Source organism: Topomyia yanbarensis, chromosome 2 (assembly GCF_030247195.1).
Source record: "Topomyia yanbarensis strain Yona2022 chromosome 2, ASM3024719v1, whole genome shotgun sequence".
NCBI lineage: Eukaryota > Metazoa > Arthropoda > Insecta > Diptera > Culicidae > Topomyia > Topomyia yanbarensis.
The window spans coordinates 105,091,446-105,111,534 of NC_080671.1; the positions used below are offsets into that span (position 1 = coordinate 105,091,446).

The 20,089-nt window shown below is 37.4% G+C and overlaps 1 protein-coding gene across 6 annotated transcripts in view; it reads right to left on the minus strand.

The window, feature by feature from the left end:
• The window catches only part of LOC131679077 (kinesin-like protein KIF21A), a 185,485-nt gene that overhangs the window by 53,686 nt on the left and 111,710 nt on the right, over window positions 1-20,089 (minus strand). For all 6 annotated transcript variants that reach the window (XM_058959636.1, XM_058959633.1, XM_058959635.1 and 3 more), the window contains exon 3: window positions 3,375-3,513. In XM_058959636.1, the coding sequence (XP_058815619.1) occupies window positions 3,375-3,513 (139 nt within the window). The remainder of the gene's footprint in view (window positions 1-3,374; window positions 3,514-20,089) is intronic.

Below are 20,089 nucleotides of genomic sequence, written 5' to 3' on the forward strand. Positions count from 1 at the left end.
ATTTCCCATATAAAATCGCAAGCGCACAACACTAAAAAACCAACTTGCGTATTCTGAGTTCAAACATAATTTTTCGTGAAGTATGATGAAAAACTACGTTTTTGGTTTGCTTCTAGCAGATCAGGGTCGATTTTTATGACCGTTTGAAGATTTGCTCAATTTTGGCCAATAAAAACGATTTTTATATGAGAAAATGGAAGTTTTTCCCTTCAAAACGGTGTATCTCAGGATGCGCTCATATTATATTGGGATGATAGTTGTTTTTTATGTAAAATGCCTGAGGAACGCGATGGCATTAAAAATTTTAAAATTAAAATATATGTATTGAGAGAAAAATTACCTTTAAATATTTAACTGAAAAAATCGCATAGTTGGCAGCACTGCCGGCAAAAAAACAATATTTTTTCTGGACTCCTTGAACAATTTTCTTCAAAAGCCAACTTGCGGTTTGATTCTAGAGTAATTAAAACCGGAGATATGATCAGAAGAAAATCAAAGGTTTTGGCAATTTACCAAAACGGGGGGTGCTCCCATGACCCGAGGGGTGGTTCAATTGACACAAAAATTTGGGTTTTTATATATTGGCCCTAGATGAACAATTCCTCCAAATTTGGTTCAAATTCGTGAAGGTAGATTTCAAGTTTCCATCTTTTTTTGATCACATTGCATGGAATAACCCAGCTTTTCAATACTGGCTGTGTAAGGGTTAGAATAGAATAGAATATAATAATCTGGGTAAAATATGAACCACCCTAGCTATTGGCCAAACACGAAGAACAGACTCACAAACTACGAAAACTCTCCCAAAGACATAAAAAGCCTAAGTTGTTAAGTTTTAGTTATAAGTTAGTTCCCCTCTGGATCACTGTGCCCAGAAAATAGGCCATAGAACAAACCGAACACAAGTTTCACAACATACGGAGACTACTTAGATTGGGAATATATTCATATACGTTCCGACTTAAGCCAATTTATCCTGTTTTCGAATTTTAAAATTTAGCTATCTTTCACTATAATTTTATTCAGCAGCTGCACCTTATAGCTGCCAAGTTGTTCGGTCCAGAAAACAACATAGTGCATCGACCTGCATCATGTCGAGCGCATCCAACATAATTGTTCACGGTTTCATTCTTGCTTCCAATCACGCTTTAGTTTACTCTCGGAAAAAAAGAGCATTTGCATAATGAAAACAAGACCGGTACCGCGTCTGGGCGGGCAGTAGGTGTCGTCTTATCGTGTTCACCGATGTTGTTGTGAAAGAGAAAGAAGTAAATACCGAGTCAAAAAAAAATAACTAAACCAGCAGCACGACTGCCAGTAGCGATACCGTGTTTGACTGGTTGTATTTCAAAATGACAGTAAACGTACCTTTCCCGCACACGAAAAGCCGACCGATGGCGGTACTTTGCCAATTCTCATCACGTTTCGCGTGTTATCGCTTTTTGTTTGTGGCGGGATTAAACTACTTTGGACAGGGGAATTATTTGATGTTACTATACCACAAGCTGAAATAATTGTGCAACGACACTATTCACTCGTGCAATTAGTTCCTCGTATATGGAAAGGCGAAACGGGGGTAGGGAACCAATTAGTGCTGGATAAAGATTACAGCATTACAACACTTCACCGTTCATTACAGGAGAGGGGAAATGGAACGAAATCTAACGGATATTTATGGCATGTACATAGTCCGAGTCTAGCGCCCCCACCACGATGGAGTCTTGCCGGCAGCATGCCCTGCCAGCGTGGGGTAGGGCTCAATAAATATGCATACCTCCACAGGGATTAGGTTCGGGTAGGTAGCCCATAGAAGGCAAAGAACTTCTTCGGCTCATTCCACCGACCGGTGTTTATGTTTTCTTGCTCCTACGTCTATATATAGTTGTAAAAGTATGTTGTTTATTGCAATGCTACTGTATACCGACTAATGCATACTATATTCCGGAGCGGGTTCGATGAAACTGTTTGTTCAGTACATAGAAGGACAGCCGGAAAAAATGCAATGCTAGCGTGATCATTTGTTTAGTCTGTTGGGTGTTGTTTGTTTGATTTGAATTATTGGAATCAAAATGCATTTGATTCCTAACCAGTTCCATCCACCGTTGAATATAAATTTTCAGAATGTGGTGAGAACGATTTGAAACAGTTGATGTCAGACCTGTGAAAACATAAATATTCTCAGAATTTTCTCTTCCAAATAACTAGCAAGCCTTGACCTAGCGGTGTGACATTCGGAAAAGATCGACACATTCCTTTTGGTACAAACTATGGCGACAATCGAAATTCAGTTAAAGGCATATGCCAAAATCCTGGGCTCGGATCGCAACTGCCAAGTGGATCTCAAGCGTTCCGTATTCGAAATCGATCGAGATATTAACGAAATTAGAATTCCCCTACAGGCAATCGTCAAACTACGAAAAGTACTACCATCGTCACCTCAGGCAGTTTCATCTTCGATACTACCCGCACCGCAAGCTGCACAAATGAGCCTTCCGATAATACCGAAAATACATAACCGAGATGAAGTGCAGCATTATCATTACCAGCCGCATCAGCCGAACCAAGATCCCAATTTGCAAACGATGGTTTCAACGTTTAATATCCCGATCAACGTGGGGAACGAACGAAAAATGGTGAAAACGACTTTGCGCTACAAAAAGGCACAGAAAGCTCCCGTCACCGAGATTGAAACTCAAACCGATGAGCAAGCCGTAACCACACCAATTCCACTATCCGATTTATACCCGAAAGATCCAGTAGCTCGAGCATTGATGCTCCACCAGGACCGATTACAGCCAGTGAAGCAGGCCTTGAGGGAGATAAAAACGAAAATTAGTAATCTCAAATTGGAACAAAAGATGGCCAGCCGGTACACTACCTTGCAGGATAAGGAATGGTACACGGATAAAAGTCCCTGTCCGTTTATCAAGTATCTGACGAATATGGACCAGGATGGCAAAATCGATATGGAAATGCCGATATCGAAGATTGTTGGTGAAAATTGTCTGCTTGCGTTTGAACTTGAGAGGAACCTACCGAGAGCGAGTGCCTTGCTAGGAGCCACGATTCAGGCCAGTATCGAAGATGTGGATAAACGTGACAGTCAGCTCACTGGTACTAGTAGTGGCAGGAAAAGTAAATCTGGTTCAGAAGCGGTACCGGAAGAAGAGGGTAAAGAATCGACATAAACGTGTAAGTTTGACGAATGTTTGGAATAAATTTGAATGATGTGGATTGTGCGAATTTGTTTTACTTTACGCTCTATTACATAAAAAATTAGAATTGTTGGTACATTAGAGTACATATAGTACATTTTGAAAACATTCAAAAGGACCTCCCAAACTTTTAACACATCACCAGAAACAACTACATACCTGTGTCGCGGCCACATCAAAAACATAGTCGAAGGTAAAAGCCTTATCTGAGCCGAGATATACTTGAGGCTCACCGGGCGTGACTTGTGTGCACACCCGGCACATATCTATCAGCTCGCGTGGTATCTGTGGACGAATTCTGTAATGAAAGAAAAGAAAATATACACATGAAAATGCGGACACCATAACATAGCTCAATTCTACAATCGAAAACCATATTGTTGTCATTTTTTGCCGTGTGTGTGCGTGAACTTGAATCAGACTTCGCCAAGCAAAGCACAACAGCACAATGTGGAATCAGGAAAATGCAAATGACATTCATTCTTCGCTTACTATCATTTTTTGCAAACGATGCTCACAACTGGTTTATGCAAAATAATTAAATTAGCTCCTAACAGTCTGCGGTCGTGTATTGTAGTTGTACTACATTGCGCTATGTATTGTGAACTGTATGCCGTAGGGACTACAAGCACTGGCTCTGTCCAACGCATAGGCTCGAGTGGCACCTAAGCGTTGAAATAGGACTATGCTATATTGAAATAGGAATTTAGCCGCCTGTAACCCAACCCCGCCTTTTGGCGGTTTGCGGTAAATTCATTATAGAATATTGAAAATAGTTTTTCCATGATTACGATAACCTTTTCGCAACATTTACACCTATCATACATATACATTGTTTGCTCGTTGAAATCGCAATGTTGATTAAATTCGATATTATTAGTTGCAAATTCGATGGAAATAAAAAAACGAAAACTGTTTTGTTAATGGCCTTGTAATATTGTTAGAAAATATCTAATGGTGCAATTGTGCCTTTCTCATTTATCCAAACTATTATTCCATGGCTACTTATATCCAAGCGCTAGGCAGCCACGAACCTGATAAGCTGCGTGGCGACGGAGAATAATTTGAAACATAAAAATATAACATTTAATTAGCTTAATCAGCATTAGTTCAATGTTACCTTCAAGCTGACTTGGTATGCGTGCGGAGTGAGGTGTGGAAGGGGGGTAATCTCCAACCGCGCTCCCTAGTTTATACTATTATATGGCGGGTGAAAGAAATGTATGTGTGTTAAGCAGGGAGGTGTGGTCGCTGAGACTGGGAAGTGTGATAGGAATTGTGAATATTAGTGATCTAGAACTGCAAACTCAAGTAATTTTGCAGCAATTTTAGTAAGTTTTGTATTATTTTAATATCATAGTAGTTTAAATGAAAATTTTCCGTGTGACCGCACTCTTCAACCTGTAAATCCGGAACCGGAACTCCGATCGACAAAAAAGTCAATAGCAGCCTATGTGAGCGTTATACCGTTCGAAACTAAGTTTGGGCAAATCGGTTCAGCCATCTCTGAAAAAATTGACATTGTTTGACACATACATATCCACTGGGGTGAGGCATAGTTGTATGAAAAAACACTTGAACGCATCAAGCCAAAAAAATCATTTTTGGTTACGATTGGGGTCACAAACAACTGTGCAAAATTTGGAGTCGATAACCCGGCGTTTCAAAAGCAATGCGAAATTGGTATTGGAATTCACATGGAAAAACCTACTTTTTGGCATTTTCATTTCTAGAGAACCCAGATAGGCCTGAAGAATGCAGCCTATAATGCATATGCGGTCTGTACGGGCTAAAACGTTCCTGAAAAATGTTAAAGCAGTTCAAAGTCCAATCGTTCGATTTGAAAGCAAAATGTGAGTTTTTTGACAACACTCCCAGTGCACAGTGTTTAAAAACGTCGTTTTTTGCTCAAAATTAATAGCAACTTAACCTTTATGATTGTGCAGCTGATATATCGTTCGGCGATTAATTCACCTATAAGTGATATATAATTAAGATAGAGATTTTGTGTCTTGAGCAAAGTTGTAGCAAACATTACTTCAAATGAAATTGCCGAAGATATTACAGTTAGGTGTAGCTTTAATAGCTTTTTTTTCGAACATGAAAATGAAAGATCCATTGAAATTGGTTTTTAATGATAACTTCTTTAGCCATTCGCCTTTTTTCTCATAACCTTCCACAAAGTTGTGTCAGCTGGAAATCTAACTACCAATGGTACAACAGCAGTGTTGTTAAAAAAAATGATTTTTGTCATTTAGTTCGAACCAACCAAATTTAAAGAGCTATAACATTGTTCCATACCACTTTCTGTTCAATAAATTGCATACTGCAGAAAAAAACTGTAGCTTCGATAATTGAAAATGCAAAACAATAGGTTTGTCCATACAAATTCAAGTGTGATGCGCTACGCCGGATCATAACCAACCGTCCTGCAATTTTGCACAATTATTTGGGACCCCAAATGAAACCAAAATAAGCTTGTTCTAAAAAAAGTTCATTTTGCCCCACACAAATACCCACAGACACACATACATGTGCATATACAGCAATTTAGAAAAAAAATTAATAATGTTTGCAACATTTAGATAGAAAGATGATACCGCTTTAAATACGCACTCTCCGACCCGCCACTTTCGAACCAGAACTCCAATCCAAAGAAATAGCAGCCTATAGCAATGTTACAATATTGCTGAAAGTGGCCTAGCCATACCAAAGAAAATCTAATGACATTATTTGACACATACAAGCATACAAACGCGTACACAGACATTTTCTTCGAACTCGACGAGCTGAGTCGAATGGTACGTGAGACTTAGTCCTCCGGACTTCGATTAAAAAGTTGGATTTTAGTGACTGCATAACCTTTCTTTTATACAAAAGGCAAACAGGTTCAGGGAATTTCTTGTGTGATAGCACTCTTCAACGCATAGGTCAGGAACCATAGCTCAGATCTAAATGGAATTTGATAGCAATCAATAAGGAGACTATATTGAGACTCAAGTCAGCTGCTTTGATTGCGTGGGAACGAGCGTTTATATACTCGCGCTTGAGACCGCTGTTTAACATTGTGTTAATCATCGGGTCGTTTTTTTATGTTTGCGAGACCGCGGATGTAGGTATGCGTGGAATGATCGCGATTGCAAGTTTGTGAGCAGGTTTGTATTGTCGCAAGGTCATGAACCTTTTCGTATTAAAGGATTTGATCCCTGTCGCGTGTGCTAGTGTGTATGTGTATGAGTTCGTTTGTACAACCGTGGCACCGTTTGCATATTGCCTTGAGCTTTGGATTGTTCGCGGACTGTGATTTTAATAGTTAATATGAAGTGTACGGTTCAGACGCCAGAAGAAAGCATATTCCCCCAAATATCTAGAGTATTCAATAATGGCGCCCTGAAACTTGCTGTCAAGTATATATGAGCAATTTTTTTTTTTTTGAGGCTGGTACAAATGAAGATTGAGGCTTCCGAGTTTGAACAATTAATAATCACGTGGAAACGTTTATATCATGGTATCAAAAGTGTGTACAAGTTCGAAAGCGCTAACACGATGACATAGTCACGGAGTCATTTTTATGTTTGCGAGATCGCTTGCGTGGATGATCGTAATTGCATATTCGTGTTTATGGTATTTGTATTATCGCGAAGGTCTCCAACGTTTGTATGTTAACGTGTTCGATCTCGTGAGCGAGAGCTTAGAACTGCAATCCAAATTACCTGTTTGATCTCGTCAGCGTTTCTATGTCGCGTGTGTTAGCGTATGGTCGTTTGCATTTTTGCATGGGATTTTGAATGTTCGCGCTGACGTGATTCTGATGTTTAATTTTGAGAATACGATTCATATGCTGGAAGAGAGTGAGTTCCCTCACATAACTAGAGTAGCCGGTTATGGCGCTCTGAAACTTGTTATCTAGGGTATATGAGTGATTTTTGTTTGTTTCGAGATTGGTCCAACCGAAGGCATATATCTAGGACCGCGTTAATAAATTTGTAAGTGTCGACACACATTGGCCTAATCGTCGAGGCATTTCTATGATTGCGAGCTCGTGGACTTAAGTAATGCGTGAAAGATCGAGTTTGCAACCGGGTTTATATTATCGCGAAAGACTCGAGCGTTTGTATGTTGTTGGGAGCGTTTATTTTATCGTGTGGGCAATTTTAAGCCGCGTGTGTTAACGCGGCTTAAAATTGTAATTTCATGTATACTAATGAGTCTTTATAACCATGTACTCTATTGCCCATTCTCATGGGAGTGTTCGTGAGAGCGTATATGTGTTATGCGAGAATTCTTTTTTTATCGAGGGATAAAGTTGAAAAGAGATCACTTGTTCTTGGTACTGTCGAATTCGTGCTGGAGCAAGCCTGCCTACTAAACCTAAACCTCTTGTACCTCCGAATCCTCTTCCTTCCGGGACCACTGTTAGGTATTACATCGGGAGGTGTGTTTATATGAGAGAGTATTTACTATGTATGTGTCCAACAACGTCGAATCAATTAAAGTCATGGGTACGTTTCGTTTTCCTCTCATCAGAAACTGACACTAACTTTTTGTCGGAATAGATTAGCGTAAATTATTTTTGTGGATTACAGAATTATTGTATATTTATTTTTTATGGCATTTGGCATCGAACTTCTGAAAAACATTCCTCAAAATTCATAAGAAACTATTGATATTCTCAATTAAAACAGAGATGTTCCCATCAAGCAGTGTGATTGCGATAAAGATGTTTCCGAGTACGTTACTGGATAGTTTGTAACAACAGTTTTGAAAGAATTATGTACGGAAAGTATAACCGCACACTGTAAGTCAATAATTCTGAATCCTTGCCATAAGAAAGTTTGTCATCTATTTTTCTGGTTGGGGAATGTACTGATGAGTCTCTGATTGGACTCCATTTGATACCGGGTTTTGTGAATACGATGACATTTAGATTTTAGTCAAAGTCTTGAATGTGAGCGATAAATATCGGTTCTGAAATAGACCTATTTTCATCTGGGAAAAAATGCATTTCGGATATTAAAAACGGCACTCAATTCGGCTCGGCAATTTCTCAACAGCCGTGTAATCAGCAAATTTAGAAACTGATATCTCAGTAAAGTGAGATTTGTTAGCTGATTTTCGGTGAAATATTTTCCGAGTGTCAGCTATGAAACGACACGTTTACTGAGATCTCAGCCAAAAATTTATTTACTGAGATCTCAGCTGTTGAAATTTCGGCAAAAAATGCGAAAAAAACTAAGATTCGGCAAAAAAAATTAAATGTGTAGCCTATTCCAGTAACCTACTAATATCACATTACTTCGCATATCACTTCTTGACGATTACAATAGGGATAGAGATTTTCCTTACACGAAATAAGAGGCGGATGACCACTAAGTTCATTTTTATAGTCTACACGAATTAAATAAATTTAGAACATCTATAATTAAAATAAAAAGGAATTGTCACGGATACAAAATTCCTTTAGAATAAATTATTGTGATCGAAAATGAATTCTGTAGTGCAGTTATTTCTAAAAGAAACTTGTTATAAAAAATCGTGGGTCGGAGAACTAACTGAGGGGTTAGGTATTTGGCGATAGCCGCTCGACTTGATGAAAATATAGGAATCCACCATCAGTGCATGGAATACTCCTGTGGCTGCAGATGCTTATAGTAGCAAGGATAAAATCATGTTTTCAAATGACACTCAGATTATCGCTGTATAAAGGACCAAAAAGGAGTGGATCCATAAACAGAGTCATTTATGCGTAATCTGAAGAGAATCTCCGCAGTCATAAGATCCACCCATTTGAATAGCACGATTTCCTGTACTTGGTAAGGTCTGATGGTTTGTATGACAAGGACGTGTCAACCTTATTACCGCTTGTCAGATAAGAACGTTAACAACAAAAGCATAATCCCGAAGTATTTTGCGATCAGTGGGCTTATTCTTATCTTGTGACTAATACTGGCGACCCACGACATACACTGATGCTCCTTCCCACCTAATGGTATTCAATTTTTATATAATGAAAATAATGAATATCATACGTTTATAGAATATACAATATATAATAGAAATAACGACGAAGTTAGTAAATATATTACGCATAGGTACTCAGCTTAATCAAAGAAACAATGAATATAATCTAAGGAAATGATTCTGAACATGGGACCCGTGGACCCCTAACGGGCCTTGAAGTCGGGCGTCCGCGAAGAATAATATCTTTTCCGGAAAGATACTGCAATTCCAAGTTTATTTTTGTCACAGACTGAAAATAATATATTGACAGCATACAAAATCTATGGTGAACGGTGGTGTCCGTGACCACTTAGGGTCATTTCGAAGGGGTCCGTGGTGCACACAAAATTGAGAACCTCTGATCTAAAGCATATTGTGAATATAGTGGCATTTAAAAAATATTCCATGAATCATGTAGTCCGCACAAATATGCTACGATTTAAGTTGCCAATTCTAAACCGGTCACCTCAATAGTTTCTAAACCACATGTACAATTTAGAAGTTCGTTATTCATTCTACGACGTGGGCCATATTTACTAATTCATATCAATTATCATTATATTTGCAGGTAACCCTTTAGTAGGCAGGCATAAGCATAACCCATATTCGTAGTGTGTTCGTGAATAGAATAATTAAATTTCAGTTACCCATGATTCACGATATTACTAAACTCATTACAATATATAAGATACTTAGAAAAAAATTAATAATTCGATTTTATGGTTAGTTAAGGGTAACTCAGTTTGTCAACCGTACGCATGTTTCCGTTTCATACAGACGTGCCATATTTTAGCGTAAAGATTGTTTGCTTGATTGATGTAATATCCGAAATGTCGGACCAACCGTGTATGTGCTGGATATACATACTTTGTCCCTCTTGTTCGTTAATTCCGATGTTGTACTGAGTTTCATATAGAGCTTCATATCGAACTTTGACTGATGTGAACACACAAAGTTTCTACTTTTGAGCGCGTTGGACATTACATCGTCAGCTTGAAGGCGCCATGTCGCTGTGCGTCCACATAATATGCACTATGACGGAAATGGGACAGTACATAATAAACGCAAACAGCGTAAGACGAAGCGCATTTTCGGCATATTCATTGTATTTCCTCCGCGGACCAAAGCCCGATGGTAATGATTAATCAACTTTAGCTTGAACAGATTGGTTCATTTGCTTTGTTTTGCCTTTCTTGCTTTCTCATTCAACACTACCCACTTTTACTGATGCTCGATTGAAAGTGAATTTGGTCCCAGTGAATGAAAGTTATTTTTATTTCGGTCTAGGATTTTTTCTTCTCCCAAGTGTTTCAGTATGTTTAACAACAATAGACACGAAAGTGTATTTTAGGAAGGCAAACGACCTTATCCTACTTACTAAAACAAAAAGCAACCAGCGAAGCATAACCCGAACTATGACGTTGACGACCCATCTTCTCTATTCGTGCTGCTGTCTTAAAAATGTCACTGAACAACAAGCATTCATCGGATCTAAACGTTGAGTCGGGTTTCTTTTATTGTCACCTCGAGGGGAACAGTTCTAAAGCGTTTAGCATACACACTACCGTCTGTGATGCTCTAGATTGAGATGTATAACACCTACTGTTCGCAGACACAGTAAGTCACACGTCGAAAAAGCAAAAAAAAGCTTTTAAAAATATATCACGTTTCGATGGCATAGTATGTAAAGGTCATTGAAATACCCGTTTATTGTACCATTATATTAGCATATGGAGTAATAAAATTTAACTTAATGGCACTAATGATGCTAAATTCGTCGGCAAGAGCATTCAAAGAAGCTGTAAGAATCTTTGAAGTTGCGTCTACCATCCATGAACGTGTTCGCTATTTAGTCATTCGATGGAATCGTCGCATAATAACTTTTTCTTGAAGTCATTAGAGATGAGTTGTTTTAAATTATCATTTTTGCTCCGGTGCAGAGAACGTCTCGTAGATGGTGTCAACACCTGCTCACTACCTATATTTGTTCAGTGAAACATATTTAAAGTTTATAAAAAATTAAACGGATTCATTTTTTTAAACGCCATGCATTTTATAATAAAGTCTTGTCCACTCAAAATCGTAAGTAGTTTTATTGAACTTTCATAAAAAAATGCAAAATGACTCCTACGGTGTTCGGATGAACTCGCGGATTTTCTTTGGAATTCCCACCATCATATTCGGCTCAATAAACTGGGCAATCACAGTTGGCCTTTTCCAACATCAAGTCATATGTGCTGCGTCTTGAGTTATCTTCCCGGTTTTCACCTTCGTTTGATAATTGCCCAATACGTTTCGATTGGGCGGAATTGTGGACAGTCGGATAGATTGATAACACTCTAGCACCTCCTGAATTAGACCACATGCGTGATAAACTTTACTTTATTGAGCAATGCAAAAGTTTAAATAATTCTAAAACTTTTTGTTTTAATTCAGCATTTTAGAAGGGATATGGATTAATCTATGGTATTCATGGATCGCCTTTCCATTTGCCACAATCATGGCCTCGAGACAATGCGGAACGCACAACAGCTTCTAATAATTTAGTCCAGGTCCATATCTTCCCAAGTACGGGTCGATATTTTCCTGGGGCTTGCTTTACTTGAGCGGCCTTGGCCTTCACCACACTCCACCCTAAATAATCCTATGGATTAAGATCGGTGCAGAAGTCACATCGTGTTGAAACACCACATTCGGCTAAGACTCGTATTGCTCTATACTCCACAGAAGGATGTATTTGCTTCGAATACTGTTGTAGATCTTTACCTTGATGCCTTCTGGAAACTTGATTCGAATTAGTATGCAATTTGCGTTTCAACATCATCTCATCAGAATCCGACACGTACTTAGTAAAACGACTAAGCGTGACGCAGAACTAGTGGTTTGCTCAGAAACACAAATAGTGTTTTCGTTTTTGGACACTAGCTTAGTCCTGTCACTAAGTTACTGTTGGATTTTGATGAAACGAAGTCGAAACGCAACTTCCACAACTAATTTAGTTATAGCTTTTGTGCCCAAACGCACAAATGTGGTTTAAACAATTCCCGATCAGAAGGAAATAACACAATTATAACTCATGCTGATATTTTGTTACGAAAAAATTCCTATCAAATTTTGTTATAAAGTAGAAACCGTTAGGTGTTAAAATAACAAAAATTCTAACAAAAAATTCTCTATGAATATCAAATTTATAACAAACGTTGATAGCAATATAACACGATCATAACAACTTGAGATAGCATAATTAAACCCAACATAGGGTGTATTACTTATTGTATAATATCAACGATTTTAGCGTGCACGTCTAAAAATAGAATACGTGAAAAATAGAGCATACATTAGGGCGCTTTTTGCTTGGGAGCAAAAAGCTTCATGCAGCAAAAGCTTTTATAGCATTGCCAAATGATTGCATACTTGCTGGTTGATTTTTATAGTGAGTACATATGACACGCAGATTATTATTTGTCGATATTGACGCTTTGAACCTGGGTCTGGGTATTCTGAGTTTGATGGGATAGTTTCCTGTATGAACCAACGACGTTGTTTTCGACCGATGTTTAATGTTAGCATAATATTCCACGCATCCGTCAAGGGCAAAACGATTATAGACGTAGAAAACGTTTCCAGAACGCACACATTGAACTTTGCCCAAGCCTAAGTGCTGTTTGTTTTCCTGGTGTCATACGCTTTGTTTTTATTCAGTTTTACTCACTAATACAGCTGCCTATATGATGATAGACTGAATAGCTTTATAATATCTTTTCAGATTAGGAAAGAGGGGCTATTTTTAGATTCTAAATAGTGCGCTTTGGCGCTTCTCTTGTACGTTAACGTGTTTTACATGGTTTTTAGAAATAATGTCGATGCGACATGGTAACATTGAGCGGATATTTTACGTACATTACCTTACGGAGAATACGACAAATCTTATTTAGGATTCCGCATAGATTCAAAGCAACAAATGAGGTTTCAAAATAAGTCTCTTTTGGGGATTTGTTATTGGCATTTTTGATATGGGGAAGACTAAACAAACCAGTATAATTATCTCACACCTAACAAATTGCTAGAAATGCAAATCATTCACGGAAGTTATATCTATCAACTGCAAATATAACAGATATATGAGAAAATTCGAGAAATTGTTGATGCTTCTTCGATGGGACAAATTCTTGAATATTTCATGTTTTTTTTTCTATTACAAATTTTCTTCCAAATTTGATTAAATTTTAAGGAGGAAATTAACAAAATTTTTGCATTGAAGTTTTTAGATATTTCAAGGATTATCTAAAACGCATTCAAATCACTTGTTAGTGCAACCATTAAATATCAAACTCATCTTACGGGGAATGAAAAGATATAATACTCAAGTAAACTCAAACACTTTTTATGAGGAGGATAAAATAAAAAAGTCACGATAGTTTAGAAATTTAAAAAACGCGCAAACTAGAAACCCACTAACTGGATAAGTTGGGAGTGTTCAAAAAAACCTATCATCTCTTAATCCAACTGCAACCAAGTAAGTCAAACACATTACTGACACGTTCTCCGACCACTTGCATCTAAAACTATCTATACTCAATACGCGGAATTTTGAAAATCCATGTGGAAAACGCAAATCAAAAATCAAAACCATCGAAAATTCGCTTTAAAAAGTTGAATTACGACGCATAAAAAGAGACTGCAATGTATAAGCAAATAGACTGTCATTTGTGTAACCGTTAGTATTCAAAGATAATTGTGAAAGAATATATAACTTACTGTAACATCATCGTTGTATGCGTACATAAATATCATATTATTAATTCAATGATAGCACCAGAAGATATAATCTTGATATAAGTTTTCTTGCATTCCTGATCGGTATATCATAAAAATAACACAGAGAGTAATAAATATCAACATGAGATATAAATTTGATAGCTTTCTGTTATGATGTTCTGATCGGGTTGTCTCCTTAGAGGAGAAAAAAGAGTTTTTACCTAAATTATTCTCCACTAAGAAGCAATGTAGCATATTGAATCTAGAATCGATTTTTGTAATATCCAAAGCCACACCAGAACACTAACGAGATGCTTTATCAAGTACTTCAACATATTTAACGATTCAAAATAAAGAAAAGCTTAAATCAAATTTCGGCATTCAACTAAATTGCATTTAGTCATGAAATTAAAAAAAAAAACAATAAATCGAAGCAAGAAATAATTTGCAGATAGTTTACTTAACCAACAAAAAACTTTAAAACTCATAAAATGGATACTTTGATACCACCGAAATGTATAAAAATTCATCAATAATTAATTAAATAATGGATTGGTCGGTAAGCGTTGTGGGCCAAACTTTGTCCATAAAATTTGTTTCGATCATTTGTATTCTATATCCTATATACTGTTCAAAAATGCTAAAAATATCTAACCTTCCGTCGAAGAAAGTATATTGATTTGGTTTGAAACAAAAACTGATGACCAATTTTTGGAAGAGACGTATTTTGTCCAAAAAATTATTTATCCCCGGTTGTGGGTCACCCAGAATAATCCTATGCAAACGTTTAGTAAAACTCCAAATGCAAAAGTTTAACATAAAACTAATCCAATCTCAAGGCTCAAGAATCCTTTTTATTTCCGGAACATCTAACAAGCAGAAATATGGTATTGATGGCTCATGCCACATTTTAATTATCCGACACATACAAATCAGAATCACGTATATTGTTACATTGCGCTTTAGGGCCGTTCATATACCACGTGGACAAAAAACCTTTGTTTTTAACCCCCTTTCTCCCACTCGGTGGACAAGCGTGAACAATTGCTGTATCCCTACCCCCTCTCTACGATGTCCACGTAGACTTTCCAAAAAATTTTTCGGGTGGTTTTATAAAGTTGAGTTCTCAGAACAAATTTTTATGTGTTAGACCATAGTAGTCGAAGAAGAACTTAATGAAAATCGTTCCAACTTCAACCACAGAATATCATACACTTCTTTAGTCTTTTGTGAAATTTCCATGAAAATATCTCATATCTGAACAAAATTATGATCTTTTATATTTACGTTTTAAAGATTAATCAAATCTAAAATTAATGGTATTTGACCAAGTCACAGAAGATTGAATAAAATGAGTCAGACAGAATTTTTCCTCAGATTTTGTCTAGTACGATTATCTCCGATTTTTTTAATGATAGTTACCATGGTGTTATAAGTACTTTGACTATTTCAAAATCTCCAAAAAATTTGAAGCGCAACGGTACTTTAAAAAAAACTACAACCCGAGATAATCGCGTTAAACTTATGTGTTAACTACAACACCCGTGGTGCCAGCGCGCTGAGAATGGCTGTGATTTGAAATCTAGTGCCCCGATGAGGAAGAAATTTCGCACAGATATTTTCGAAAATATGTACTTTTAGAATATGAAATAAAAAAAAATTCAATTTGTTTTTCAACTTTTTATATAACCCTTCAAAAACCAGTTTATATTGAGATGTGACGCTGTGCAGTTCCACAGTGTCGAAAATGGTGGGTGACCCACGCTTAGGAACTCTTTTGTATAGAAAGAGCAGCTCACGCTAAGAGAAAGGAAAATATCCACATTTATTATTTAGATTAATAAATACAAATATCGTAAATACGTAAGGGAGCCGTCTATTCTCGAGGCTCCGAAATTGAGCTCTGGGGAATAAAATCACAGTTATGTTGGTTATGTTTTCGCGAGACAGATTTTTTTATTTCGAAAATTGTAAAAATCATGCAACGATTCATTTAACTTTAAATGACATCATTGTCTTACTTATTAGAGACAATAAAAACGGAACAAAATAAAATTCTGCAAATCGTACTCGGGAAAACATAGCGATATGTTTACTGAATAATTGAAAATCGGAATCGGACAAATACTTGTATGAAAAGTCTACTTACTCGACAGCAGTTTTAACATTATTGTAATCAATAACGCTTCAAGGACGCCAATGTTTTTTTTCTGGTCTTCAAAATTCCAATTTAAATGTAGCTTCAAAATTCAAAATTTAAAATACAGAATCTCTTTTGTAGGTACGTTACAATGTATTCCCCAAAAAACAGTTCAAATTCGGACCTCAAAAGTAGAGAACAATCCCACAAAATTAGTATTTTAAAAATTTATATTTTCTTAACCAAAAACTACGAATTTTAATAAATTGATTATTTTTTGGAACCTTGTGTGAAAAGAATTGATCAAAACTTTCGTGCAATATAGTGTATCATTTCAATAACATTCTGTAATTTTCCTATGCAAAAATATCGACAAACGACTCAGTGATGTAGTTTTTTTGTAGAAAAAATATGATTAGCGGTGTTACCTGCCATTCAAAAACTACTTAACCGATTTCTTTTAGACGTTGCATAGAAAATACCTAACCCCTACGTCGAGTTTTCGAGATAAATTTTAAAGGTTTTTTTTACTCATTTTGAATAATAATTTCTATTTTTCACGAAAAATTCCGACTTTTTCTAAGTAAAACCCCCCTTAATTGAACAAATATCTCAAAAACTCAACGTAGGGGTTAGGTATTTTCTACATAGAATGTGTATGCAAAGTTTGAAAGAAATCGGTTTAATGGTTTTAGAATGGCAGGTAACACCGCAAATCATGTTTTTGCCAGAGACGTTCTACAAAAAGCTTCGTCAACGAGTCGTTTGTCGATATGTTTGCTTGGGGACCATCCATAAATGACGTAGCATTATATGGGGGAGGAGAGGTTTTACATTTTGTGATGATGTGTGACGACAGGGGGGTAGAGGGTCATGCCATGCCACGTAGCTTTTTTAAAGGGGAATAGGGGTTGACCTGATTTCACGACAACCTTACCCGTTTCATCTAACTTTTTTATATTTTTTTTTTTACGTTGGCAAGGGGTCCCTCCCACCCACTATTTACCGTCAAGCTACATAATTACCAGGGAGATTTAGAGCTTTGTGACGAAATGCTACAATGGAGAGGGGGTGTTAAAAATCACCAAAAAATGCTACGTCATTTAGTGATGATCCCATAGGAAAATTACAGAATGTTATTGAAATGATACACTGTAATGTGCGAACGTTTTGATCAATTCGCTTCACGTGAAGTTCTAAAAAAAATCTCAAAAAAAAATTTTTTTCGCGTTGAAACCCTAACTCCACCCCCCTTACTACAGTTCTGGATTTTTTTTATTTCGATTATAGAGGTTTTAACCTTAAGGTCATTCACCTCTTCGGGTTAGAAAAATCTCTTATGAAAAATTTCTAACCCTATGAGCGGGGTCGGGACTCGAACCCAGGTGCGCTGCGTACAAGGCAATCGATTTACCAATACGCTACGCCCACCCCATCGTTCTGGATTTATTTAAAGTCCTTTTGAATGAAAAGAACTTTTTGAAATAGCGAAAAAGACAGAGTTCGATTATTCGTTTTGGCCCGTACCTCAACAATATGGATGTTTTCGGAACAGGATTAACGAGTAGACGCCAAAGGTTGACGCTAGTTTGAAAACCAAGATGGCGATATTCGGTTTAGCGGAATTCCCTAAAACCCAATGATTATAAGTATTTTTGGAGCATGCTTGACGAATAGTCGCGAAATATCGATGCCCAACGTTGTGACTTCCGGTTTAGCGGAATGATTTGAAATATAGTCAATTGAAATAGGGCTGGGCAAGTAGACGTCAAACATCAACGTCTAACGTCTGTTTGAAAACCAAGAAGGTGCTTTCCGGTTTAACTGAATTCTCTAAAACCCAATCAATATGGGTAATTTTTGGAACGGGCTTGAAGAACAATTCCGGTTTAGTGGAATCCTTTCAAACCCTATCACCCTATGAGTATTTATGGAGCGAACTTGGCGAGTGGACGCTAAATATCGATGTCTAACGTGATTTTATAAATTTAAATTGGAAATCGCCATTTTAGTTTTCAAAATGACGTCAGATCTCAATATATGTCTAGTTCTCAAGCCCGTTCCAAAAATTGAATTCCATTAAACCGGAAGTCGCCTTCTTGGTTTTCAAAATGGCTTGGTGTCTATTCGTTAAACCTGTTCCGAGAACACGCATACTGATTGAAATTTGGAGAATTGCGCTAAAGCGGGAATGGTCTTCTTGGTTTTCAAAATGGCGTCAGACATCAAAATTTGGCGTCTACTCGTTAATCCTGTTACGAAAACACCCATATTTTTGAAGAACGGGCCAAAATCAATCTTCGAAATTTGCCTTCCCACTTTCCTAACAATCTCAATCTTAGTGTATCACAAACGTTGTAATGGATACCTCTGCTATTCCACATTTGCCACCGGAAGGAGATCTGGTTGCACCTTGAAAAGTTATCTATTCAACTATGTGCGATTACATGTTTATTGTTCTGGCTAGTCGAGGTAGAAAATTTATCATAGATTTATCGTTTTTGAATTTATACGGAAATTGTCAGTTTGTAAAAGATGTAACTTCAACACCGTTGAAGTGACGATGATAACAAATCAACAGGCATTGTAATTCTCTCTCACTCACGCGAGAAGAAGCTTATCCGATGTCCAACTTTTCCGAGATAAGATGAGTCGCAAAATTCTCCGCCTCCACAAATAGCGTGAGAATGATTTTCCGGATAAAATTTATTTGACTTTTTCCTTCTCACCGGAGAAGGTGATAAAATTTTAATTTCGTGGAAATCAATAAAAACTTCAAAAAATACACTTAATTGCAAAGAAAAGCGGCAAAGAAGTATGATAGACTTGTTTTTTCGTGTTTTGGAATAACGACAGGAAAGCATCGAGCAAAAAAAGGATACCATGATAAACTCATTCACTCATTCTCCGACTGTTTTATTTATCCGGAGAAATAACACGTTTTATTTATCCGGAGAAGTTGTGTGAGTGCCAATAACTTTTCGTGTGAAAATGTGAGTTTTTATTGTCGCAGTAGCAAACTATCCGGGCGCATTTACTCATATGAGCGATAAATGCAATGCCTGCAAATCAACATTAATCCAAGATATTTGCGACAATTTTGACATGACCATTTTAAATACGGAAGAAATGACACGGATTCCTCCACAGCTGCAGTTAGATTTCATGTAGAAGGGTATCCCTGATCCCTACGATAGCAACTACTTGCCTATCGTGATTTCAATTGCTAACGGCTTATAACGTCACACGGAACACTGATTGGAAGAGTTACACGACCGCGATATCCGACAAAGTCCTCCGAAGGAAGAGTACAGGTCTTTGGCTGGCTTGATTCTCGATAGCACGAATCAAGCTCTGACTAAACGAGCACCCGGCGCGAACACCAACAAACGCTCTCCCACCCCATGGTGGGACACAGAGTGCTCGGACTTGTACGCGGAAAAGTTCACTGCATATAAGGCTTTGCGGGACGACGGGTTACCCACTGGCGAATGAAAGTACGCAACGAACGAAGAGTTTGATGAAAGTCAAAATACGCAGTCGACGGATGAACGAGAGAAACATCGACAAGCACTCCTTGGAACATGGTTCGACGTATGCGTAACTGAAACATTACCAAGGAGAACGTATAATATTCAAATTGTTAGATATTCGATTGCACCAAGATCTGTCCGGACTCTGTCCCGGTTCAAACAATCTGCCGCGCTGCGTCCTCACACGATATCGCAAACGAGACTCTGGTTTCGATGGTGAACTTATCACTTGCTCTCTTGTTATGCAACAATAACGTCCTGGGATTAGGTAGACACAAATTATTGAAGAATCTGCCAAACACTGCGAAAAGATTCTGTCTGAGTTTATTTAGCAAGTTCCTTAGTAACATTGGTCATCGCCATCCAAAAAACAGCCTCCGACCACAACTCGTATCGACCGATTGCAATGCTATCTTGCATCCGGAAGTTTTTTTCCAGTTGGT